Source organism: Neomonachus schauinslandi, chromosome X (genome assembly GCF_002201575.2).
Source record: "Neomonachus schauinslandi chromosome X, ASM220157v2, whole genome shotgun sequence".
NCBI classification, from domain to species: Eukaryota; Metazoa; Chordata; class Mammalia; order Carnivora; family Phocidae; genus Neomonachus; species Neomonachus schauinslandi.
This window is the reverse complement of record NC_058419.1, coordinates 47143209-47170438: the sequence shown is the minus strand read 5'-3', so window position 1 is coordinate 47170438 and position 27230 is coordinate 47143209. Positions and strand designations below refer to the sequence as shown.

General features: G+C 39.1%; 1 protein-coding gene across 3 annotated transcripts in view; it reads right to left on the bottom strand.

The window, feature by feature from the left end:
* PCDH19 (protocadherin 19) overlaps positions 1-27230 on the bottom strand; it is a 120563-nt gene that overhangs the window by 40857 nt on the left and 52476 nt on the right. For 2 of the 3 annotated variants that reach the window (XM_021694581.1, XM_021694511.1), the window contains 2 exons: positions 13080-13138; positions 4529-4701 (listed from right to left, as the gene is read on the bottom strand). In XM_021694581.1, coding sequence (XP_021550256.1) covers positions 4529-4701; positions 13080-13138 — 232 coding nt within the window. The remainder of the gene's footprint in view (positions 1-4528; positions 4702-13079; positions 13139-27230) is intronic. The other variant, XM_021694662.1, reaches the window with a different exon arrangement.

Genomic DNA, 27230 nt, shown 5'->3' with positions numbered 1-27230 from the left:
TGCATTTATACTTCCAGAAATAAAGCAATCATTACACTGCATTTGGATGCATTTAGATATGAGCAATAGATAGATGTTATTGTGAGTTTCTGTATGTTGCTTCCATTTGGTATCAATTAGCACGGGAGGCAAACCGATTCAGTGTTGTAGTGAACTCCAAACTAAGTCACATTAGAGCAATTAGAGTCATCTTTTCAGCTGATGAATTTATAATCAATAATGGTATATCCAAGTAATCACAAATGGTCATGCAAAGAAGCATGGAAGAGACAGAAGCCTATTAACCTCAGCACTACTCGACCCAGAAATAAGTCTGAAAGGAAGAGATTCAAACCCAGTGATATCCCTAATTGTGCAACAAACCCATGAACCTCTGGCACCTCTGACCTCTCTAATGGTCAGTTACTCTTCTTGGAGACTGTCTGCTGCAATTGCATGAGGCAAAATTCTTGGCTTTGCCAGAAGTTGGTAATTTTACCAAATAAGTCAAAATCAGGAAGAGAAGGCATTGGTTAAAAGATTTGAGTGTGACTCCCAAGCTCAGTGTCAAATCACCTCAAGACCTAAATCAGGTGGTAAAATATGCTGAATGACAACACTTACTTGTTCTCAAGGCACTCTGAGAGCTACAGAGAGATAGCATTCCAAAAAGTGCTGTATGTGAGTAAAAAGTATAGGATAAAGAATTCTCCATCACCTTTTTTTCTGGGAAGCCATGACAATAAGAGCTGAATTACTGGGGACAAGCTGAGACATAATTAATCCAAAGGCACTCAGATGATAAATGAATTTGTAATTAAGTCACCTGGCAACAAGGAAATTCAGCTCAGCCAACCAAGTGACCTGGTCTTGGGCAAGTTGAGAGTGATACCAGGATTGGTAATAATCTGGAAAGCAGAGATTCCTGTCATTAATTCTTATCTCCACCCTGACTCAGCTCATGGATGTATTAGGTTGGGGCAGTCAAAACACAATCCAAACTCAAGTGGCTAAACCCCTGGCTTTGCCCTTCAGGTGCAAAAGCCTTCCAGACATTCTCCTTCTTTGGTTGAATATACTGATTCTGGGTTCCATCCCTAGAGGACTGTTCTCAGAGATGGGTTGCTGAAAATTAAGGGATTTGGGCCTTTACTCAGAAAGTCATGAAGCACCTTTGACATTCACACTAAGCATTCTGCTATAGCAGTTACAAGAACAAAACCCAATGAAACTTTGGCAGTGTGAAGCAGCACAGAGCCCAGGTGTTTGGGAAAGTGGGGAGCAAATATAATTTGTACCTTTTCCTCAAATGCTGGCAACACAATAATAGCTCACGAACAACCCATTCCTGCTCAAGGAAAAAATTAACAGATGCATAAAATTGTCTTTATTTTGAAAATCCTGACACTCCCTATCAATCACGGGTCCCTATACATGCAAAGAAAAATGCTGTGCTAATATCCAAATTAGAAAACACAGAAAACTACAGACATGAAATCCAAGGTGAGCCAAAACAAAGGTGTAAGGTACACTCTGTTGGGTATATTTGGCCCAATTTTGGAGTGGTTCTGACAGAACCAGAAGAAATATTATCAGGATCAGAGTTAGTCTGAGAAGGTGTTTAAAACCCTTATTCTTCTCCAGAGCCATCTACTCAAACCTCAAGAACCGCTCAGCACTGGAACCACCAGGATTTTAGGGCACTTGGGTTTAAGATGCCCATCACAGTATCAAGGAACCAAGGAGACCTGAGACTTTTTTTCCCCCTCAGGGAATCTTTGAGACTTTCAGTGCAGGTCTGAGTCCAGAGGAGATTCCATTTTCCCTCGTGACCTTTCTAAATTGGTAGTCCCGAGAAGCAACAGTACCATATTGCCCTGGAGTTAGTATACCTAGAACTATTCTAGTTAGAATGGTTACAAGATCAGGCATACATGGTAAATTCACTCAGTGATTGTCTTTCACTAGTCTGCCTCAGGATAAAATGAGAAATATTATGTGAATCCAGGTTTGAGTTGGTAAAATCCTATAAAATGTTAATTGTTGAAATTGTTGCTGTTGTTTGAGGTAGCAATAACTGAGGTGACACAATTATGTGTGCAGCCTAGAGTTGATTTGGGATATAACAATTAAGTACTATCATGGAAACTCACAAGCACTGAGAACTCACTAGGTAGAGGCTGAGACGTAAGCAAGACCGGAATTCCATCTGTACCTAAAGTTTAATGATTCAACCAAATCGAAAAAAGCAAACTCAAGGATTGGCTTAAGATCTAGCCACTGCTGGGCGCCTGGGTGGCTCAGTTGGTTGAGCGGCTGCGTTCGGCTCGGGTCCTGATCCCAGTGTCCTGGGATAGAGTCCCACATCGGGCTCCCCCTGCTCTGCAGGGAGCCTGCTTCTCCCTCTGCCTCTGCCTGCCACTCCCCCTGCTTGTGCTCTCTCTCTATCAAATAAATAAAATCTTAAAAAAAAAAAAAAGATCTAGCCACTGCTGGAATGATGGAAAAAAAATTAAGATATACACATGCAAATTGAATATTGAGAAAAATATATGAAAGTGTTGCCAAAATGGAACAGCAAAAAGTGTCTGTGTGTACATGCGTGTGTGTGTGTGTGTAATCATCTTATATGTAGGAGAGTCTTGGAATAATGCCACACATTTGCTTTAGAATACTCTCATTATTATACAATCTACATGGTATATATATACACAATACACCCCATTTGTAAGAAACACTCCCTCAGAAAAATTAAGCATAGTCCATGATACTGTTTTCCTAGAAAAATATGACAAAAAATAAAACAGCATTGTTCTAGCCAGGCATAAAGTGAGAATCAATTATGACCATTTCCTTTCCTGGATCACTTCATTTTAAAAAGCATCTAACTAAAACCCTTTCTGATATAAATGAAAAAGCACTTTTTTGAGATACAAGGCTAGTAAACAATACATACCAGTCTGTACCCTGTGACACACTACTAATCCTCTGAGAATTAAACAGTCTCTGTTTCAGTTATATAAATGTTTAGTTTTCTCATCTTTAGTCTCAGTAAGGTTGCCCAGAAAGTATATTATCTCTGTGGATGTCACCACTTGCCCATGAGGGAAGACAGCAGTGCACAATCAGTAGTGACCTCTATATATTATAGACTTTGACACTTGAGTCGGCTGCGGAGGGGATGGATTAGACGGTTTAACAGAATCTATAGGGAGATAAACTTTACTTCTATGAAAAACATTTCCTTTTTGAATTCTGCAATTTTTTCCTTTGGATTCATTTATAAGACCAAAACAAAAGCATTTAATGATGTTTACAGTGAAATGAAACAGCTGAAGACCAGCACATGATCACCACATTTTGTTTTCTCATCTTTAAGTCTTTTAGCAGTGGGGCTTCCAGCTGAGCTTGCGTCTAGCTTCTCTCAAGACATAGCCAAGCATTCTGAAGCTTCACTGAGCCTAAACACCAAGCTGAATTCATAGTTCTTAATTGAAAAAGACAGGCTGTTTTCCTAGCATGTTTGCATCAGTAAAACACTGAAAATGACATTTGTGCCCAAGTCCATCTGAACATTCTGCCTTAGCTTAACTCTGCTAATGTTTTTATACCCTGGTTTATGCCTAGCATGGTTTTAAATAGCTCCTCTTGTTAAAGCATGTGTAGCTGCATTCACAAAAATAGACTCTTCTTCATATATGAGAATGCCACTCTTTAGATTTGCTTTGAGGTGTTTTTTGTATGCACAGAATGTTACTTGGAGTCAGCCATGTGTTCTTTTTTTTTTTTTTTAAAGATTTTATTTATTTGAGAGAGAGCACATGAGAGGGGGGAGGGTCAGAGGGAGAAGCAGACTCCCTGCCAAGCAGAGAGCCCAATGCGGGACTCGATCCAGGGACTCCAGGATCATGACCTGAGCCGAAGGCAGTCGCTTAACCAACTGAGCCACCCAGGCGCCCCAGCCATGTGTTCTTAAGATAGTCTCTCCTATGACCAATGGCAGGCATGTGTGTGGTAGCTAGAGGAATTTGGCATAGACAAAATGGGAAGTTTGGTACTTCTCTCTTCAGTAAAGGGTATACAATCTGTGGCCAGAGAACAGAGTCTCTCTCTGGGTAAAGTTAACAAGGCTGATATGGAAATAAAACCCACCCCTTTGGTCTCATTAGTGCTATGTTCTGTGCAACTTGACTGATCAGTTAAATTTCATGTACTAAAGCAAAAAGAGGCATTTATTCCTGGTGAGAAGGCATCTGCTCGTTTTCTATGTGCTCAGTGCAGTTACTATTGAAGAGAATGTATGCAATATGTATATGTAGGCAGCTTTTAAAATGCCTGAACTTTATACAAACCTAGGGGATCCACTCAGGGAGGATAAAGAATCTGGTCCAGTGTCAGGACATCTCACAACTCTGTAGATGCTATTCAGGCATGAGCACAGTGCACACCTTGACAACATACTCATTACAGTAAAGTAGTACAATGTACCTACAAATATTCTGGGTTCTTTAGGATCTATGGCTGCAACTTATATCCAACCAGCCCTTACCATGGTCAGGCATCTGAGATCCCATGGAGGTCACACTGGTGTTCAGCACGTCATTGACAGCAGTATCACAATACAGGCTCCGCTGGACATCATGCTCACTGTCAGTCTGGTCACTCTCTTCATGGCCACTATCCTTCAGGCTGTTGCCCTCTAAGTCCTTGAAGGTAGAGCTGCTGGGTTGAAGAAAGAATGATAATTTACAACTGTGATAATCTGATTTTTAAAATCTTTGAGAGCCAGGATGATGTCAGCTCTGCTGTGAGGCCAACAGTGACTGGATTGTCCAAAAGTGTAGAAAGAAGAGAAATTTCTGTTTAAAGATAATGGAACTTGGGACACCTGGGTGGCTCAGTTGGTTGATTGTCCAACTTGTGATTTCGGCTCAGGTCATGATCTCACCGGTTGTGAGATCGAGCCCTGTGTCATGTCGGGCTCCGTGCTCAGCAGGGAGTTTGCTTGAGATTCTCTCTCTCCCTCTCCCTCTGCCTCTCTCTCTCACTCTCTCTCAAATAAATAAATAAATAAATCTTAAAAAAATAAAGATAATGGAACTTAACACTGTAGAGAGGTTCCCACTATTGGATGTTGATGTAGCTAACACTTTCATTCACTTATCTTCAATGCATTACTACAGGCAAGGTGGAAGAAGGTACAAATCTGAAACAACCACCTGCAAAGAATATCACCATTTCAGAAGCTTTTCTTTCTTATATAATCAAAATAAAATAATAGCTAATGTTTACTGAGCAATTACTATACATGAGGCACTATTCTAAGTGCTTGACATGAATTAACTTTTTTTGATCATCACTATATAAGAGAAAGGTACCATTAATATTCCCATTTACAGATGAAAAAACAGAAGCACATGGAAGTTAAATAACTTGCCCAACGTCATACAGCTGATGAAAATGTAGCAGATCTAAGACCAAACCCAGGCAGTCTAGCTCCAGAGCCTGGATCCTTAACCATTATGTATACTGCTTCTCCAAAGATGTCTACTAATCAACTGCAAAAATTGAGGTGGCAGAAACTGAGGTAATGCGATTAAAATAGAAAGGATTATCAGGATCAGAGAACTCAGGTAAGTTTTAACTGAGAAAGAGAGACAGATTCAAAGAAGATGCGGAGAGGCAGGAGCTGAGAAGCGGAGCCTTGGTGCATGCACAGTAAGATAAAAGTGAGAACCAGAGAGTGAGCTCTAATAAAACTGTGGGTTTTATGCTAAGAATATGAAAACCTTCAGCTGAGGAGTTTATGGGTCTATTTTTCTTGCATTTGTTAAATCAATCCACCATACAATGCACTAAACATAGTATCCAAGAACCTCACACAAAATAGAGGATAATACATAAGGTGCATTCACAGAGGCCCCACCTGCTATTTCTAATACTTTGTATGTCCTGACAGAATCTGCAGATGTGCAACACTATGGACCATAAATTATGAATCTGAAATAGCTAGTGAATGGTGAATCCATTTCCCAATCAGTGAGGAAGCAGCAAAGGCAAACTCAAGAAAATGTATTGTTGTCTCAACAACGGAGAGTGTCATGCTTGTGAATTAGGACAAGTCCCAACAGACCTACTGTACCTCTGAAAAGGGAGCCTGGGGAGATGATAGTGCAAACTCATTTGATGTGTTCAACCTTGAACATCCACAGGCCTGGCTCGCTGAGGCTTTGATAACATTCAGTAGGTATGATGAAGAGCTATGCCATGGACACAATAGATACATTGTCATTCTCTACACTGGTCAGAAGGAATCACTGCAGATTTTTAACATATGACAAACCTAGATGTAGAATGCTTGCTGCTCTGAATATGAAAAGGAAAAGATCAAAAGGGCAGTAACGGGAAAGCCATAATTATAAGAAAATGAAGAGCAGGAGAGAGTAAAGCATTGACCTGTTTGCTAATTATTTTCAGAAAGGATCACTGAGCATCACCTGTATTAAAACTAAAATCATTCAATAAGCCAACTCACTCAGCTCCTCCAAATTATGTCATGCAGCTACTCAGCCCTGTGGACCCACCAGCATGCAGTTCTATTAAAAAACCAATCATCCTAAAATTCTTTTATGGTCAAGAACACCAATTGGAAACACAGGCTTTAGAGTGTGTAGTCATTTCTAGCTTTATGGCACAGATGTTGGGGCGTCCTGTAAATACTAATGCCTTAGCTTGAACAGATTCAAAGTTTTTCTTTTAGAAAAAAAATTTTGGTCTTGCCCACATAGACTCCTGCATCTCAGAAGAAAGGAAATGACCTGCCCAGTTCATATATTTTTAAAACAAAATAAATTTTTTGACCTGCATTTCTGGTACCTGGAGCACATGAAAATTTCTTTAATCTACAACACAAAATTTTTGCTTTAAGCCAGAGACTTCAACCCTGAAATGAGTGCATTTCAGCAGTTGCCAAAATATGCTTGAGACATACACTGAGGAGGAATATAAAGAACACAATTTACCATCCCTTAGACCAAGGTTTCTCAACCTTGGCACTATTGACATTTTCGGCTGCATGATTTTTTGTTGTCAGAGGCCATCCTACACATTGTAGAATGTTTAGCAGCATCCCTGGCCTCTACCCATTAGATGCTAGTAGTGCTTCTCCCAGAAGTTATAACCAAAAAGGTCTCCCTCCATACATTGCCAAATCACCCTCAGTTGAAAACCACTGCTTTAGGTTTCTTTAAAACTCTATTCCTGCGGCATGTTAGATTTCCAGACTGTAGTGGAAAGAGCACTGTCATTAGAACAAGTGACAATCCGTACTGTGCCACTTCATCGATGGGACCCTGAGCCTGATATCTAATGTCTTTGAGCCTCAATTTCCTTGTCTGTAAAATGCATTTGCTAAAACCTTCTTCACAAGGCCATTTTGAGGACTCAATGAGAGTACATGAAGTACTGGGTAGACACAAATGGTCAATAAATGGTTATTGTTTAATATGATCATTACTCCATACAGTAATGTCTTCATTGAGTTATAATTAAATATTATGTCTGTGGTCTTTTTATAGGATACAAGAAATCTGTATTTAAATGTTTTTATACCTTCCATAAACTATAGTCAGACACTGTCCACTATGTTAATTCAGGAATAGGAAAAGAAATTCTCCTGTCAAACATGTGTCCTTCCTTTATTGAAAAATTAGAACTATATACCCTGGTGTACTTACCATTTTGTCTTGGCTTCTCAAAAGCTTCACGATAAATATAATATTTAATTGCCGTGATTTGGACGCCAAGGATCACAATTTATCTTCACCCAATTGGTTTAGATCTGCTTTTTTAAAGTTTGATCACCCATTTTATATGCATCAGAATATTACAAACCATCTCAGAGATTTTGTTTTTTAGGTAGAAATGGGAGAAATAATAAAATAGTGAAGGACTAGCTACTTGGGACTGATAGTGTGAGTATAAAAAGTCAGGTATTCTTGGCTAAAATCAAAAACACAAGAAATAACAAGTGTTGGTGAGGATATGGAGAAAAAGGAACCCTCATGCACTGTTGATAGGAATGCAAACTCGTGTAGCCACTGTGGAAAATAGTATGGAGGTTCCTTAAAAAATTAAAAATAGAACTAACCTACCATCCAGTAATCCCATTCCTGGGTATATACCCCCCAAAATACAAAAACACTAATTTGGAAGGCTATATGCACCCCTATGTTTATTGCAGCATTATTTATTATAGCCAAATTATGGAAGCAGCCTAAGCATCCATCAGTAGATGAATGGATAAAGAAGAGGTGGTGTATATGTAGGTGTATATATATATATATATATATATATATAATGAATATTACTCAGCCACAAAAAGAATGGAATCTTGCCACTTGACACCTTCAACCTCATGAACATGGATGGAGCTAGAAAGTATAATGCTAAGTGAAATAGTTCAGTCAGAGAAAGATAAACACCATACGATTTCACTCACATGTGGAATTTAAGAAACAAAACAAAGAAAAAGAGAGAGAGGGAGAGAGAGGCGAACCAAGAAAAAGACTCTTAGCTACAGAAAACAATCTGACAGTGAGTTACCAGAGGGGAGGTAGGTGGGGGGAATGGGTGAAACAGGTGATGGGGATTAAGAGTACACTTATCGTGATGAGCACTGAGTAACAAATAGAATTGCTGAATCACTATATTGTACACCTGAAACTAATATCACACTGTATGTTAATTATACTGGAATTAAAATTAAGAACTTAATAAAAATTTTTTAAAAGACTCCAAAAATGATAGTCATGTATTCTCTGGAAAAAAAAAATGCAAGGGGTCTAACGCCCCTCCCCCAAACCCTGGAATAGTTAACCCACTTAAAGATCAGTTTGCCCATCTGATGAACTAAGTACCACTTACTCTAATCTTGTGAGGACATTTAGTGGTTTAATGAAGGGATTTGAGTAAGGCAGTTTAAGACCCAGTGAGCAAGATGCTGCAAATTGTAAAACAGCCTGGTAAATGGCTACTCACCCAAAACAAATAACAATTTATGCCAGGCATAAAAAATGCTGATTTCACTTGCTTTATTACCTGTGTACCTCTTGGGAGATGAAAGACTTGTAAACCAACTTTTGTGGGACAATAAATTAGGGGTACCTGTTTGCAATGGTATTGTAAATGCAAATGTTTCTATTACTGCCCTGGTGGCCAACAAACAGACAGATTTGTTTGAAAACAACCAGAGCAAGACTCTGAACATAAGAGTTACTCAGAAAATGCTTCATGAATAAACATTATTCACATTCTGCCCCATATTTGCCCTTTAAAATATTGGAAATCTTTCCAAAAGACAGAACAATCTGAAAGGAAACAGGTCATATCTTCCTAGGAGGTGACACCACATGCCCAAGGAATGCCATCTAAGAGTAAGAATGAGAAGGGAGTAAAAGTGAAGGGTATTGTAACTATATTTAGAGAATATAAGGATGATTCTTCAGTGGTTCCTGGATCTCCTACCTGCATCACAATCACCTTGGGAACCTATGAAAACTGGAGATTCTCTAGGGATGGAGCTAAAGACTTTGCACTTAACAAACCTCCCAGGTGATTCTAATGCACATCAAAGGTCAGAAATTGCTGGTTTACAGGGAAACTTAGTGCTCATTCTCATTGGGAAAATGCTGAGATTTTCTTCAACTTCTTTCATCCATTCATTCAATAAACATGTAACAGCACTTGTTATAGACAAGGCATGATACCAGGGGCGGCAAAACCCTAGAACAATTTGGGTGGAAAAGGAAAGCACTATGTATACTTTAGGAGCCAATGTTCATTTTCCTTTCCACACCGCTTCGCTATCTTGTTCATTTCCTGCTTTATTTTCTTTGTGCTCCAGCCTCATGCCCTGCTTGTTATTGCTCCAAAAGCACTGCAGGAGTAGATAACAGACAGCAGCACAGAAACCAAGCATGAGGAGAGAGTGTTGCAGCAGGGGCAAAGTGCAACCGCCGGCTTTTCTTGCTCTGAAAAGATACCAAGGAAACAAACGCAGCAGGAAGGAAACACATCCAGAAAAAATTCTGAACCATCTTGGCTTGTTAATCTGGAATCCTGACATAAGCCTTGGGTACACCTGCAGGTTGCAGGTGATGCTCTGAAAACAAACAAACAAAAATACAGAAATATAACACCGGATTCCGTGGTGCAAAGATTATGTGCCATCTCTCTTCCCTTTCCCTTCCAGATCCACTCTTTACCCTTCTCAACCTTGATTCGTGCTTAGGGGAACCCCCTTACTCTTTGTCTTTCCGTTGGTTTACCCCAGGTAAATAGACGTGAGAGAGAAAAAGAAACCTGTGTGTAAATTGTCTGGACAAGACAGTTAACAACTGCTGGAGAATGCCAAAAAGAAGGGTCCAAGAAGCATCCGTGGATAGGTAGGAAGTGAAGAGAGAAAAAGAAAATTGATAGGAAAAGAAGTTCTCAAGATTCTCCTGAAATTGGATTCAAAGAAAGAGGACTTGAGGGACGCCTGGGTGGCTCAGTCAGTTAAGCGTCTGCCTTTGGCTCAGGTCATGAACTCAGGGTCCTGAGATTCAGCCCCCCACTTCCCTTCTCTTCTGGCTCCCTGCTGAGCAGGGAGTCTGCGTCTCCCTCTGCCCCTCCCCCTGCTTGTTCTCGCTCGCTCTCTCAGATAAATAAAATCTTTTAAAAAAACAAACAGGACTTGATAGTAAAATTAAAACTGATAACAAGATTCAGAGTTTCCTGGCTGGGAGATTTTTCCATGCATGTAAATGGATCCTCAAGAAACCACATACAGTGAAACCCCTTTCAAACATCACTGTGAGCTATTTGAACAGTTTGCAGGGTTTTTATCACCTGGCGTTACCACTCTCTCTTAACATTTTCCACACATTTTACATTTAAAATAGTTAGTCCCCAGAAAAGCACAGCACACAAGATTTCCTGTATCTTTCCAGGTATTGTGCTTTGTCTAAACTCAATGGATCCCAAAAATTCCAAGGCCTTTGTGGCTTTTCAAAGCCCTCAAGGTTCCAAAAACAGAACCTGGCAAAAATGCATGTGTCCCTGAGCTTTCAGATGTTTCCTCTTAATCAAAGTAGACCCTTAAAAAGTCACTATTTTTGGTTTCAGGCAAGATCAGGAGACTTTTCCACTGAAAGCCTATTAAGTCCAGGTTGTGCATTTTGTGTGTAAACAAAAACACATAAAGTAATCAAAATCAGAGGTTTCTAGAGAGTCCCAAAGCTTCTGTGGAAATACATGTATCCCCAAAATGAAATGTTTGAACATTAAGTTTTCATCTCATCACTCTGCCTGTGCATCTATATTCGGGGCTGACCTAAGACAAGGAGGGTCCCCAGGAGAAGGCTTTCTGCCATGCTCTGAAAATCGGGTTCTTGTTATCAGTTTAAACTGGTCATAGAATTCCCAAGTACCCAGAGCTAGCCCAAGGAACCTGTGAAGATAAGTCAAGACACGGTTTTTACCAGAAGGTTTGGAATAACAGTCCTACAGCAGAATATAAAGCAGATTTCTGCTGCAAAGTTACTCTAATCAGTGCACATAAAGAGGGGTGGTTTTCCTACTAAAACAAATCAGTCAGATAATTTTGAATTCCTTACCTTTTGAGTTTATTCTGTGAGCTAAGAAAATATTCAAAATGGATTCCTCCCAATCCCTCAAAAAAAAAAAATTCCAAACTGAGCTATGACTGGTAATGCTGGGCTATTCATTTTAATTAACGATAGTTAACTATCATCACTTAAGGTCACAAGCAATTCCAGACCAATATAGATAAACCTAGCATGTTTTCAGGGGTTACTGCAGCATCATGAATTAAATTAAACATGAATTAAAGTGGCTTGTTCGACAAGCCAGTTTATTCTTCAAATCCTACTCATCTGGCAATGTAAATTTATGGGATTAGAGCCAGCAAAACAATAGAATTTTCACATCTTCTCTACTGTAGTTCTAAAACACCCTGCTTGCCTCTCTATTTTATTTATATTATTTTTAACAAACACACTCAGAGTTCAATTTTAGCTGCAGAATAACCACTGGATCATTCAAGAGGATATTTGCATGAAGCAGTAATAAAGGCATCATCTGAATAGTCAGTACTGGTTTTTCAGCACAATAAGTTTTCCATTTTGTTTAGTTTTCCCTCCTTAGAGGGCTCCCTGAACCTTGGTGCCCCACCAGATGGAATCTTCCTTGGCAGTATTCAGCTCTGTATTCTGTAGCTCCATGGATAACTGAGTTATGACCAACCAATCACTCAAATCTTAATTTTGAATGCCACATTTGAAACACTTCCAGATATTTTAAGAAGTACTGAATCATGCAAAGATTCTTTTCCTCTCTCATCTACAAAATTTTTAAAAGATAAGAAATTAGTTAATCTGCCATTAATATAGCTTTAAAATGATTCCAAAGTTGACAAAACAACAGCAATCTTGAAATTCACTGGAAGTTCCACATGAGAAATTGTTTAAGGCCTCTCTTAATTTAAAGTGCAGAGCAACAAGGATTTTGATATCAACATGATTTTGAAAGTATCTGTTTTCTAATATTAGATTTCAAGATCACTATATAAAACCATATTTGAATATGACCCCAGTTTTTAATTTGTGTTTATGCATACATTTTGATGTAAAGGAATATGGTAAAATGTCAACAGTGATTATTTTGGCATAGTGGCATTACCAGTGATTTTTATTTTTTTATGTTTTTCTGAATTTTTCAAATCGCTTACAATAAGCAGATAGGCATTCATTTTAAAATCCAAAAACAAAGGCATCATGGGGCACCTGGGTGGCTCGGTGGGTTAAGCACCCGACTCTTGATTTCAGCTCCAGTCATGGTCTCAGGGTCCTGAGATCCAGCCCCGAGTCAGACACCCCACTCAGCAGGAAGTCTGCTTGAGAGTCTCTCTCTTTCTCAAATAAATAAAAAAATCTTAAAAAAAAAAAAACCACAAAGGCATCCTTTCAAAGGTTTAATCTGTTTTGCTTTTTATATTAAATGAAGCTTAGTTGTAGAAATAGGCAAGCAAACCAACATACCTTTTGATTAAATGGGCTCGGCTATTCACATAGTTGGAATCAAAGGAATAGTTTTCAGTCTGCAATGGGAAAAAAAAAGATTAAAAAGGTTATATAGATGATTCATGAAAAGAGCCAAACTGTCCTACTTAGAGGGAATTTTTCTGCTGGGCGAGAAGCAATGAATGAATCACAAACCGAGGCCGTGGTGGGGTAACAGCCTGAGGAATGCCTGCCGCCTCCTTAGGGCCCTGGGGGCTCCATGGAGGCAGCCCTCACCTGCAGACCAAGATGAAATTGATATAAACAGCCCCTAGAATACGGATGGCTACTGACCATGCAAGCACTTAGAGGAAGATCCAGCATGACCCACAATCTTTACAGAAACTAATTGTTTCCCATTCCCAGTGGATGTAATTCTGTGCCCATCAAATTGACTGGAAGTTCAAAAGTATTTTTATTAGTAGTAGATAATTAACATGTTAAAATATTTATTCCATAGATATGGAAATGCAGGCAAGGTAATCCCCTACTGTGGATTTAAACTCTGCACTTCCCTTTGTTTTAAGACATTTTGCTCAGCACTGGTTATGCAGGAAGGCCTTCGTTTTATCACAGATATAAAGGCAAACAAGTATTATGCCTGAAACCGAGTGAAGGGCAGTCCACAGGGGGTGCCAAAGCCTTTCATGTGAAACATGAAGTTTGCAAGCAAACCCTGTCTCAGCTCCTATCATTAAAACACGACTGTCTAATCTGGTTACAGTAGACTGCCTGAGCAACAGCTTTACAAAAGCAAATGCAGAATACCTGCCAGATGAAAGAGATGGGAAAACACCCAAAGGGGGCAGCCTTGGAAGGTGGGAATGCAGAGCAAAGTTGACACTGAAGTAACTGAAAGTCCTAGTAAAATGAGTCTTACCCCCAACACTGAAGTACTACTCTCACTGAACCATTATATATACTGGAAAATGCCTAAACGCATCTCCATCCTCCTGCTTTCCTACCAGACATCCTCACCACGCTCACCATTCCTTGGGGCCTCCTGAAATCACTTCAACTAAAAGTGCCTGAAAAAGGAAACACAATAGCTGTCTAGCTAACAAAACAGCAGATTCCTTTCAGATGACTACCTGTCAGACATTAACTGTTCAGGGCTCTTAGATGCAGCTTTTGGTTTCAAGGAACTCAGAGTTCGGTAGAAGAGAAAACAGAATAGGTGATAGCAAATCCAACCACCATATGAGTACCAAACAGCTAACAGTTAGGGTAGGGACCCTAAGTATCTAGAGTAGGTGGGGAGGGCGGTGGTGAGTAGATGGGAGAAAGGAGGAGAGAGTATTGTGAAGAAAACTAAATCCCCCCATTGTCTTGTACTTACTCAGGCATGCTCATGCCCACTACATGCTCCTCATTTGAAGATGGGCTCTGTAATATCCACTCACACTGCTTTTATCTAGAGGATAAAATCCCCTTTAATGTAAACCACAAATGATTTTTGGTTCTGTTGGAAGGGATGAATTGGGAGAGCAAAAAATCAAAAGGGTCAGTTCGTTTCTAATTTGTTCATAAGAAAATGGATGCTGAAATTGTTGCAAATATAATTACAGGAAGAAGAGGCAAACTTGAAGCTGCATTGGGAATACAATGCTGGAAGTATTGCTGGAAGAGGTTATCCATCAGTCAGTCAAGCAACAAGCATTTCTTGAATTAATTTATTATACCAACATAACAGGCAAAACTTGTGCTGGGTAAGTGTGCTCTTTTATGATATTCAATACAATATATAATTTAACAAGTGGAAGTCTCCACCTGCCAAAAAGCATGCTATCCAATTAAAACAGGAAATTGATTAAGTACTCAGGAGTTCAATGACTAGTTTCACTGTGCAACCTTGGGTAAATTACCTAATTTCTGCATGCCTCACTTTCTTCCTATATAAAATAGGGACAATAGAACGGGAATCTAAAGGGGAAGTTCAGCTGAATTTATCATGACTCATGGTGGAAATGGTGGGAATCCTTATCCCCTGCTTTCTACAGAACCTGAAGCACTAGACATGAGGCAGATTTCTAGAACCAATTTTCCCATAGTGGATGGGGCTATGTTGAGTCATCCATTGTCTTTTTGTTTTTGTAATTGGTCTCAGGTCTCTTTGTGAGTCCACTTGATTGGAGTTATGGAAACAACCTATGAAACAGAATTATTCTAATTGATAGCATACACTATTCTGACCCCATTAATACTACATTCCAAACAACTGAGCTAATTGGCCATAGATAGCCTATTATGGGTCCGTGTATATTTGATGTCAAGTGTTCTTGCTCATATTGATTCAAGGTATGTGCTCAAACCCAACTTCTGTGCATTGAAAGGGTACATTTTTTCCACAGTTCAGATGAAGCAAAGAATGAGACTCAGACCACCCTGAAGAAAGAAACAATCTTTTCTTAATGAATAGCTTGCATGTCTGAAGCCAGTGGTTCTCAGCCCTAATGCACATTAGAATCAACTAGGGAACTTTGGGGTTTTTAAAAATACTGTTGCCAAGGTCCCACTCCAAGAGATTCTGTGGTAATTGGCCTGGAGTGGGGTCCAGGCACTGGTATTTTTTAAAGCTTCCCAGGCACTTCTAATGTACATCCAGAGGAGAGAACTGTCCTGAGCAAAGGACCTGATGTGCTGTGTTTTCTAATGCAAGCCCAGCTGTTTAGAAGATGGCATGTCTTCTGTCAGATTATTTATCAAAGTCATCTCAACAGAGGCTAAAGAACCAGAGCAGAAATACACTTTTTAAAGAAGTAATAAAAGAGCTTCTCTTTTTTTGCATGAAAGTATTGGCTCCTGGTTAGCCTTATTTAATCAAAATTTGCTTGACATTTTTCCAATCCCCTCTCTAAGTATTCTAAATGGCAAATAACATGAAACATTTGAGAGAGGAAATTTTCTCTAAATGTCACAATAATTTCACTAGGAAATGTCCCCATCTCTAATGAGACAGACAAGTTAACATAGGAACACAGTAAAGAGACGAGAAAAACATTTGTTTCTGAAAAAACAAATTTTGACATTAAAAAATGGGTCTAGAGCAAACTTTTATTTCCAGTCTCCATGGAATGGAAAATAAGAGTCACTTTCTTACCATTTAATATATTCCTCCCAAATCCTTTCTTTAATTAGAAGTGTTTATCCTAGGAACTCATTGAGAACAGACTTCTCACTTGGCTTAGGTTTAATAACACCTTGATTTTCTGAAAACCTAAAGAATAAGTGCTTCTGGATAGCTGAGTTTTTTAGATAGCTTAGGGCTTTCCTCTGCAAGGACTAAAACTTTGATTTAAAATCCTAACCATTCTGCCTTATTTCTGAAGGGTATCATACAGTTGTTTATTGGTTACTTAGGAGCACCCTTCTTTTTTTTTTTTTTTTAAAGATTTTATTTATTTATTTGACAGAGAGAGAGACAGCAAGAGGGAACACAAACAGAGGGAATGGGAGAGGGAGAAGCAGGCTTCCCGCTGAGCAGAGAGCCCGATGTGGGGCTCGATCCCAGGACTCTGGGATCATGACCTGAGCCGAAGGCAGACACCTAACGACTGAGCCACCCAGGCGCCCCTAGGAGCACCCTTCTAAACATAAATCACTGTACCACGCAGGTTTTGCCGGTACACTCACTGACCCCCAAAGTGCTCTGGTTTTTGAGTTCTTGCCTTTAATTTTTAACATATGTCCTTCACCACCTTGCTATCAAACACTCAGTATTATTACTTCTCAGTGCTATCAAATATATCAAAAACAGCTCCTCTTCCATTTCAAGTTTGATCCTTCTACTCTACTGTGTTCTTAGAAACTATGTCTAGAAAACAAGAGTTAAGATCTGGGCAGAGGGCTGAAATGTTGTTGTTCTAAGAGGGAAATTACATAATCTTTAATATAGAGACTTTTGTGTAATGTTTTGGTTCTTGTTTTTTGGTTTTTTTACCTGCTTTGGAGCGTTCTTTGATTACTACTTCCTATCGTGAGCTCCTCCCTTCTGGATATACGAGGTTTCCAGCAAGACTTCTGGGTGGGTAGTATGATATTATGTCTCTATATTAATAAGTCTGGCACATCACAATTCAAATTCTTCCATTTTGTCAGGCCCCCAAGGTACCAGAATGTCCTACTTTAATTGTCATTTTGCATTACTTTTACAGTTCACTGAATTTTACCCTAGTCTCTGGAAGAGTGACTGTGACTCTCTCAGCACCACATTTATCACCAGGAGAGACTTCAACCCAAAGGAGAAAGAAACCAATAAATGCAGATATCCAGGACTAGAATCTTTGCCCAGTAGCACAAATCCCCAGGTCACTACACAAAGCTAAAAAAGGTTGCAGACACTGAGATTAAAACAGAGAATCCTCAAACCTTAAGGTTTTCATTTGAAAATGAATAGCCATTTTAAAATACACTTTAAAAGTCCCATCAAACTGAAAAACATCCTAATTGCAATCTGCTATCTAATTATTTTGTTTTAATTTTTAACTCTTAATCATTTTAGCAATACAAACAGGAAAACTGGAATCACAAATCAGATGCACAGCAAAGTGATTTTAAAATGCTCGTCCTTTTTTTAACTGCTGATGTCTAATAAGGATAATTGTACTTATGGATCAATGATGAAAAGGCCCATAACCTTTTCTAAAACCGAATGCTGTTTTAGATGTTCAAATGACATCTCTTCACAAAGGCATTGTTAGGAAATGAATTGACAAATGGCTTTTTCCTACTTCCTATCCCCAACACATAAAAATGAAAATGTAAATTATATATAAAAATAAAGCCAGCATGCCTCCAGCTAGAATGTATATTCAAAGACTCATCTATCCAGACAGCAGCAGCTGAAGCAGGAATTAGTGAAGATGGAATAAAAGGCACCATCCCTAAAGTTGCCATCACTAGAAAGCTCATATTTACCCTGAACTGGAAAACAAGCCAAGTAAGCTCCCAGTAACTATGCCTACACACATCTCAGGCCTAATTCTCATTCATTCTCATTCTCTCTCTCTCTCTCTCTCTCTCTCTCTTTCTCTCTCTCTTACATGCACAGTCACAAACATCCATTTTGACTACAGTGAGCAATATGTATAGTGGGATAACCTGAATTGCCTCCCCATGTTTGTCACTGACTAAATGATGGCCTTGAATAAATCACCTTATCCCTCTTTAAGCCTTAATTTATCTATCTATAAAATGAAGAGAATAACCCAAATGATGTCAGTGTTCCCTTTAAGCTTCAAAAATTCTAGGATTCTAAAACAAAAGGCTCTCATTCATTCATTCATCCATTCAATAAACATGCACCAATCCCTGCAGATAAAAATAAATAAATAAAGGGGCGCCTGGGTGGCTCAGTCGTTAAGCGGCTGCCTTCGGCTCAAATCATGATCCCAGGGTCCTGGGATCGAGCCCCGCATCGGGCTCCTGCTCAGCAGGAAGCCTGCTTCTTCCTCTCCCACTCCCCCTGCTTGTGTTCCCTCTCTTGCTGTGTCTCTCTCTGTCAAATAAATAAAATCTTTAAAAAATAAATAAATAAAAATTTAAATAAAAAAAAAAAGACAGAGGCTGCACCTGCAAGGAGGTCACAAACTGATGGACTTCTTACCAGGGATGGTTAAAATGTCAGCCATTCAGAAAAACAAACAAACAAACAAACAAAAACATGAAAAATACATACACACACAAAGAGTGATACATACTCTCCTGCAGATACATGTATATACTTATATACAGGCTGCTAGAGTACAACTTTGAGGATTACACTGCAACTTCATAGAGCTAAATAGCACCATAACGGCTTGATGAGAGTAGGTGACTCACAGAGGAGGATCTGGCCTTTACGTTTCTTACACGTACTCAGTCACATCATAAATAAAGGCAACCTCTCTCTCTTGTCAAATGGGTTATAAAATTCTTCAAGTTTTTAGAATGAGTGCATGTATCTGTTCCTTTAGCTCCATTTGCACAGCCTTCCTCACCTTGTGCCACTGTTTTCTCATCTGTATTTGCCTTTTACTCCAGCCCATTCTGCAAAATGCCATGTGGATATTCTTCCTCCCCCATTGTTTTCATCAGAGCACTTCTCTTTCCAAGGGTTTAAGGAACTCTTTACAGGGGTTTCTTGATGGATTCAGCATTAAATCTAAATTAAATCTTTAGTTGAGTGGTCATCCAATATCAGTCCTCTACTTCTCCCATACCTAATTTCCCTCATTTTTAATACATCTACATCACTGGTCATGCCACATTACTTAGCATTTTCTCAGCACTGTGTACAGACTGTGCAATGTAGTTATGCATTTCCTTAGGTTCTATGATTATTTCATGTGTAGTATATCAGTTCATCCTCCAACTGGACTGGAAGCTCTCTTTTGAGTCCTCACTGCCACAGTGATAGACACTTAGCAAGTATTCACAAAATACATCAGTGAATGAACAGAGAAGAGCTAGAAGAGGTTAATAATGAGGCTACTTATCAAAATTAAAGCAGATGATCAATTCTATTAGGCCAAGTGGTCCTGTTTCTTCAGAAAGCATCCATTCTATACACTGCCTTCTGTAGTTACAATTTGTTCTCTGTCCTCACTCCCAACCATTACCTTATAAATATACAGTAGTCTGTATATAACTGCCCGGGATAAGCTGACACACTTTGGTGCTTTCTGCCCATCTAAATCCAACAGTCCTGCCACATCTCTGGGAATGGCAGCAGTGACACAAGATCGTGTTTTCAAACCAAAGCAGATAAAATTTCTGTAAGAAGATAAGGCTCTGCCAGATTGCAGTCCTCTGAGTCACAGATTGACAGTGTGGCAGCTACTTTTCTACATGTCAAAGAGAACTCTAGGATTCCAGTGGCTTTCCAGACAGGGCTATCTACGGGGCAACACAGACCATGTGGTTAACTAACATCCAACAAGTCAAGTTGAAAGAGTTCCCCTCTCGGTAGCCTTTCATCATCACTCCTAAAATTTCACTAGCTCCATCAGTGTGGTCACACTACCTAGAGGTGACAAAGAATGCAGCCTAGGGAAAGTGCTTTTCTCTGCCTTCATTGTTGATTGGGCCAAAGTTGTGCCTTTAGAAGAGCAACCCAGTTGCAAATTTTACTACAAAGATCTCCTTGAGAAACACAGCAGCTTTCTGCAGGAATCCATGTAATTCAGAGGCAAAAGCCTGCTGCAAGACCAGGCTAAGCACTATACCATTAAATAGATGAGCAAAGGCTTCTGAATAAGGCTCTGGGCTCTTTTTCTAAGTGTTCTGTGGGGTACGGTGCACTATAAAATAGTATCTGCTTATAAAAAGCTCTCAGGCCCCAGTTAATGCCTATTCTATGTACAAATGCAAAATCAACAAGACCTCGGCGTGAGTAAAAATACCTTAAGAGTAAATAAGATGAATCCATAATCATGTGAGCCACACTATCACATCCCACATAAACAAAATCCACCCTGAGAAGCAAATAGCTATCAATCACATTTGCCAGTGGAACAAACCCTGGAGTCCAATCAGCATCCCCAAATATGTAACTACAACATATTAAAGCTATTTTGCAGGCACAGAGTACCTTTCATCCCCAATATCAAAGTACTTTACAAGCAGGTGCCAACTGTTATTCCCCTCTTAAAGAGCCAAGAAGACAGACAGGTTAAGTGCTACAGCCATGTTAAATACTGACTCAGCCAGAACATGCCACCAAAACAAGGACAGCAAGAAAAATTCCCAGGAGCACTGTTCTTGGCATTACCAACTACTGAGACAGAAAGCAAACCCAAGATGGTAACATCAAGGAAGTGATTAGTCTGCTTTATACCTATTTTCCTCATTATGACTTTCTTAGTTCCTTTCAGTGAGTGAATCAGGATAGTCTAGTCTAGCAGTTAGACAAAGACAGATTTGGCACACACTAACTGAAGGTAGTTCTCCAGTCCCAGCTGGAGAGCCTAGTCACATAGTCCAAGGGACCCAGGAATGAGCCACTTTCATCCCTAGACCTTGGTGACTATTTCAACTGTCCTTTCTTGGCAATGGCAACCATCTTTACAAGGTGACCTAACATGACTAGTGATGACTTTACGGGGTAGCTCCAATTTCAGAAACTATGACTTGGTAAAGCTGGCCCAACTGACAATAAGAAACAAATGTAAGACCTCCCACAAGAAATGGCCCAGGGATTCACATATGAGCTCTCCTGAATACAGCCTATGTTTGAGCCCTTCTGGCTCAGGGAAGGCCCAGCACACTCTCAGAAGCTGAGCTGGTCCATTCCTTTCTGCTAAATTCTAATTTACTGGTGCCTAAAATCTCTGCTGTCTAGCAGCTATGGAGCTTCCTGCAGAGTATAATTTCTACTGAGGAGCCTTGTCAGCTGAAAAGACTTAAAATATTTGGAGGGAAAACAGTGGGTGGCCCTGTGCTTGTGGGCCAAAACAACACCCCCCAAGTCCAATTCCAACCCCAATCTCATTGTTTATATTATACATCACTTAAAACCCAGTTGCCTCCACTCCCCATGCCAGATTGAAGGAGTAACAGCCTTTGGCATATCATTCTAAATTAATTTCCCGGGTACTAGCTTTTTGCTCGAGCTTGTAACATGTAATCATGCTGACCAAAAACACTCAAGTAATATACAGTCTTAGAAATTGTGAATATGTTAGCTTGATGTTTTCTAATTTTACACAATACAATAGACCATTTTCTTGTTTGTGGTCAATGAAATTCTCCACAGTTCTCTTTTGGTGCAGCTATTTTGATTACTTCCATGGCAAACAGAGGCATCTCTTAGTTCAGTGGAATATGTAGAGTCAAAGATGTACATACACAGCATCCACTTGTATTCACTGTCACAAAAAAATATAAACAGATTATTTCTGATCTTTTAAGTACTAATTTTGAATTTAATGAGGCACGATAAATATTTCTCAAAATCAGACTCCATGGTTGCTTAACGTTGGCAACCCTCTAATTATGTCTGTAGTTTAAATAAAGGGCACTGGACACTCAAGGAAATCCACAGTAGCCTCCATTTTATAGCAACTTAAACAAGCATTGCAGCAAATCAGTGTTGGAGGCAAGAAAGCGCTCAAACTTTAGCATCACTTCATGAACAATAAATGAGAAGCAATAGGAAGAGGATTCAAGAAAGTAATGGAAATGTTTACTCATTCTCTAAAAGCCCCTACCTGTCCTCCCAAATCTTAATATACTTTCTCATTTTATGCAGGGTGTGAGGTAAGGGCAGGTTAGAATTTGAGCTGATTTGAAAACAGAGATTAATCAAAAGGCTACTATCTGACATAAGAGTGCTGGCAACCATGCACAGTAAAGCCATAATTACACCTCACAAAGTGACTAATATTGTCAGCAGCTTGAAACTGTCAGAGTATTAGAAATCTGTAATGCGGTTATGCAATGCACGAACAGAACAACAATTACTAAGGCATCTTGCATCTATATGGAACTTTATATCACAAAGAACTTCAGAATGTTTAACAAGCTGTTATAAAAAAGGGATCATTTTCTCCCACAGCTGAAACAAAATATTTGTACTAGTAACAGTAAATAAAAAGGGTTTCAGGAGAGAGAAAAATTACTAAACCTTAGAGAAGCCATAAGGGAAACGAATATTTTTAGATGGGCAGAAAATAGCCAAGTTGAAAACTGGGGCTGAAGGTAGGTACATTTTCTACAGAGCTCATGGCACAGAACTGAAGAATTTTGCTTCTCATCCAGCCAGCAAGACATCCATGAGGTGCTTAATGACTGCAGTGGAGCAGATGCTGCCTGTTACTACCATCCTGAAAAAAGAATTAAGCGTTTGGAAAGGAACACAATACACAAAAACTTGCCATTTCTTTTCTTTCCTTCTTTCTTTCTTTCTTTCCTTCTCCCTTCCTTCCTTCCTCCCTCCCTCCCTTCCTTCCTTCCTTTCTTTCCTTCCTTCCTTCTTTTTCCCTTTTAACCAACATTAACTAGTTAATTCTCCTGCTACTATTAGGAGCTAAATAAATATTATTAACCCCACTAACGGTGGGACAGAACAGGTTAAGAGATTTGCCCTCTACTAGTGAGAAGCAGTGTCACATTTGCAGCTAGAATTCGAGACGTTTCACTCCATATCCCTCACTCACACCTCTAGGGCCACATCTCATTAGGATTCTAGAAAATGCAGTGAAATAGAAGAAATTAGGACTGGCTAACCGGGTATACTATTTGAGAAAAATAACCTAGCCTGCTTGAACATGACAGGTTCAAGGGTGGTGAACACAACTAGAGCAATTTCCTCCTGCAGGAAGATTAAAAAGTAATGAGGAGAGATTCAGGGCAATCCCTATCAAGATTCCAACGGCATTTTTTACAGAAGCAGGAAAAAACACTCTTAAAATTTTTATGGAACCACAAAAGACCCAACTAGCCAAAGAAGTCCTAAGAAAGAACAAAACAGGAGGCATCACACTTCCTCATTTCAAGGTATGCTATGAAGCCATAGTCATCAAAACAGTATGGTACTGGCAGAAAAAAAAAAGAGAAATAAGCCAATGGAACAGAACTGGGAGCTCAGAAACAAACACAAGTACATAAGGTCAACAGGCATGAGGTGATATCTTACTGTGGTTTTAACTTGCATTTCATTACATCCCTAGTACTTATTTATCTTATACCTATAAGTTTATAACCTTTGAACACCTTCCTCCAATTTCCCCTCCCCCACCGCCTCTGGTAACCTCAAGTCTGACCTTTATTTCTGTGAATTTGGTGTTGTGTTTTTTAATTCCATATATAAGTGAGATCATACAGTATTTGTTCTTCTCTGACTTATTTCACTGAGCATAATGCCTTCAAGGTCTGGCCATGTTGTCGCAAATGGTAGTTGACAAGGGAGCAAAGAATACTCAGTGGGAAAAGACATTTTCAATAAATGGTACTGGGATAAATATTCACATGTAGAAAAATGAAACTGGACCCATATCTTACACCACTCGCAAAAATTAACTCAAAATGAATAAAATGCTTAAATATGAGACTTAAAACTATGAAACTCCTAGAAGAAAAAAGAAACAAAGTTCCTTGATATGGGTTTTGGTAATGATTTTTTGGATTTCACATCTAAAGCATAAGCAACAAAATAAAAAACAAGTGGGACTCAGGGCGCTTGGGTGGCTCAGTCAGTTGGGCCTCCGAATCTTCATTTCAGCTCAGGTCATGATCTCAGGGTCATGAGATCAAGCCCTGCATCGGCTCATGCTCAGCAGAGAGTCTTCTTGAGATTCTCTCTCTCCCTCTGTCCCCCACTCAAACCCTCTGCCCCCCACTCAAATAAGTAAGTAAATCTTAAAAAAAAAAACAAGTGGGACTAGATCAAGCTAAAAAGCTTCTGCACAGCAAAGAAAAAAAAAACATCAACAAAGTGAAAAAAAAAAAACATGGAGTGGGAGAAATATTTGCAAGCCAGATATCTGATAAGAAGTTAATATCCAAAATACATACAAAACTCATACAACTCAATAGCAAAAATACAAATAACACAAATAAAACATGGGCAAAGGACTTGAATAGATATTTCTCTAAAGAAAATATATAAAAGGCCAACAGGTATATGAACAGATACCCAACATCACTAGTCATTAGGGAAATGCAAGTTAAAACCACAGTAAGATATCACCTCATGCCTGTTAGAATGTCCATCATCAAAAAGGCAAGAGAAAGCAAATGCCAATACAGATGTGGAGAAAAGGGAACCCTTGTGCACCGATGGTGGGATTGTAAATTAATACATAGCCACTATGGAAAACAGTATTGAGGACCCTCAAAAAATCAAAAATAGAACTACCAAATGACCCAGCAATTCTCCTTCTGGGAATATATCCAAAGGTAATGAAAACTAACTTGAAAAGATCCCTGCACCCCCATGTTCACAGCAGCATTATTTACAATAGTCAAGACATGGAAACAACCTAAGTGTCCATCGATGAATAAATAGATGAAGAAGTTGTTTTATACACACACACACACTGGAATATTATTCAGCCATTAAAAAAAAAAAAACAAAACAAGGAAATCCTACCATTTGTGACAACATGGCCAGACCTTGAAGGCATTATGCTCAGTGAAATAAGTCAGAGAAGAACAAATACTGTATGATCTCACTTATATATGGAATTAAAAAACACAACACCGAATTCACAGAAATAAAGGTCAGACTTGAGGTTACCAGAGGTGGCGGGGGAGGGGAAATTGGAGGAAGGTGTTCAAAAGGTATAAACTTCTACATATAAGATAAATAAGTACTAGGGATGTAATGTACAATATGATAACTATAGGTAACACTGCTGTAGGATATATAGGAAAGTTAAGAGAGTAAATCCTATGAGTTCTCATCACAAGAAGAAAAATTTTTTTTTCTTTCTTTTCTTTTTATTGTATCTGTATAGAAGATGGATGCTAGCTGAACCTATTGTGGTACTCATTTCAAAATATATGTAAATCAAACCATCATGCTGTATGCCTTAAACTTATACAGTGACGGATGTCAATTACTTTTCATTAAAACTGGAAAATTAAAAAAGAAAAAAAAATGAGAAGGAACACTTCACTCTGCCTCTACCATCAGACTCCCAGCAGCAAAAACCAGGAACAATCCCAAACTTACCTGTCAAAAAAAAAAAATTAACACTGTCAGAAACATAACATCGTACTCTGTCAGGCAGTCATACCTCTTCAGCCTGTGCAATTGATTTCCACCTTCCTTTCCCTGCCCTGTTCTCAGTTCCTCCCTCCCCAGCTTCCTGCTGGTCTTTCAAATACTCTGAGACATCTCTTTCTCCATTTACACCCTTTTATCAAAGGAAACTGGCACACTCTTCATCCCGGTCTGCTCAATAGTGTGTCTACTTGATAACAAACATTTTGTTTGAGGTTAAAGTAAAAAGAGGTGTGGGCAATCGTGTCTTAATTCACACACATATGTGTGCACACACACACATTATGCATAATTTTGGTGAGGGAAATGCTTTGGTGGACACTACTTCAGTTAGGGCCATAGGTCACCCTGGCAACTGTTTTTGCAGATGGTTATAAGCTTAGAAAAGATCATAGAATATTCAAAGGAAATCCCTAGAAAGCCTCCAAATACAGAGCCCTCAAAATGAAAATAGAAAAAATTCTTACCAGCTGTGTGACCTTGCAGAAATCACTGAACCTCGCCTCAATTTCCTAATCAATAAAATGGAAATAACATCTGTCCTATCTTACAGAATTATTTTTAGGATCAAATAAAATAATATATGTGTAGGTACTTTCTAAGACTGTATTACTAGACAAATGACAGATCTTCTGATCCTCAGGTCATAAAGTTGATCTACCTTGCATATTTATTTCTATTTCCAACTAAATTCCCATTGAACATTATGAAGAGTTTTCTTTCTGGAGTTCCCTACTAGGACATTTTAGCTCATTCTCTTCCTATCTGTTCTACCAGAAGAAGAAATAATGCAGCGAACTTTCTTGGTTTTTGCCTGAGAGATAAAAACTATATATGGACCCAACTTTTCTAATTGCTGATTCAATAGGAATAGAAGGAGCCCAACCTCCTGCAGCAGACACCTTAGCTGGAGTGTGTGTGTATCTGTGTGTGTGTCTCTGTGTGTGTGTGTGTGTGTGTGTATAAAAGAGACAGAGAAAACTCAGCTTAAAGAGAGCTGAAATGACCTTATACCATCTGAAATTATGTGAAAATCAAAATTTGAGACATTTTAAAAGCCTTTATAAACTAGTTTTCCTTCACCCCATTTCCTTCCTTTGTTATGACTGAGCTGTCACAGAATCTCTTTTCTTAAAAAAAGAAAAAAAGGGAGAGAGGGAGGGAAAGGAAGAAAAAAAAACCCTTATCCCAGGGTTAAGTAAAGCACATTAACATGCATAATTCAGAGCTGTCAGTTGGAAATGAGCCATTCAAAGACTAGTGTAGTATGTGAATAGAAAAACAGGGTTAAAGGATGGGGACAGCTTGACTAGGGCTTTCTAAGATTCAGAATAACAAGAGAGATTTCCACTCAGGACTGCCTTGGAGCCTGACTATGGGCCCACTCTACCATTCCTTACAGCCGTGCTGTTCAATAGGATAGA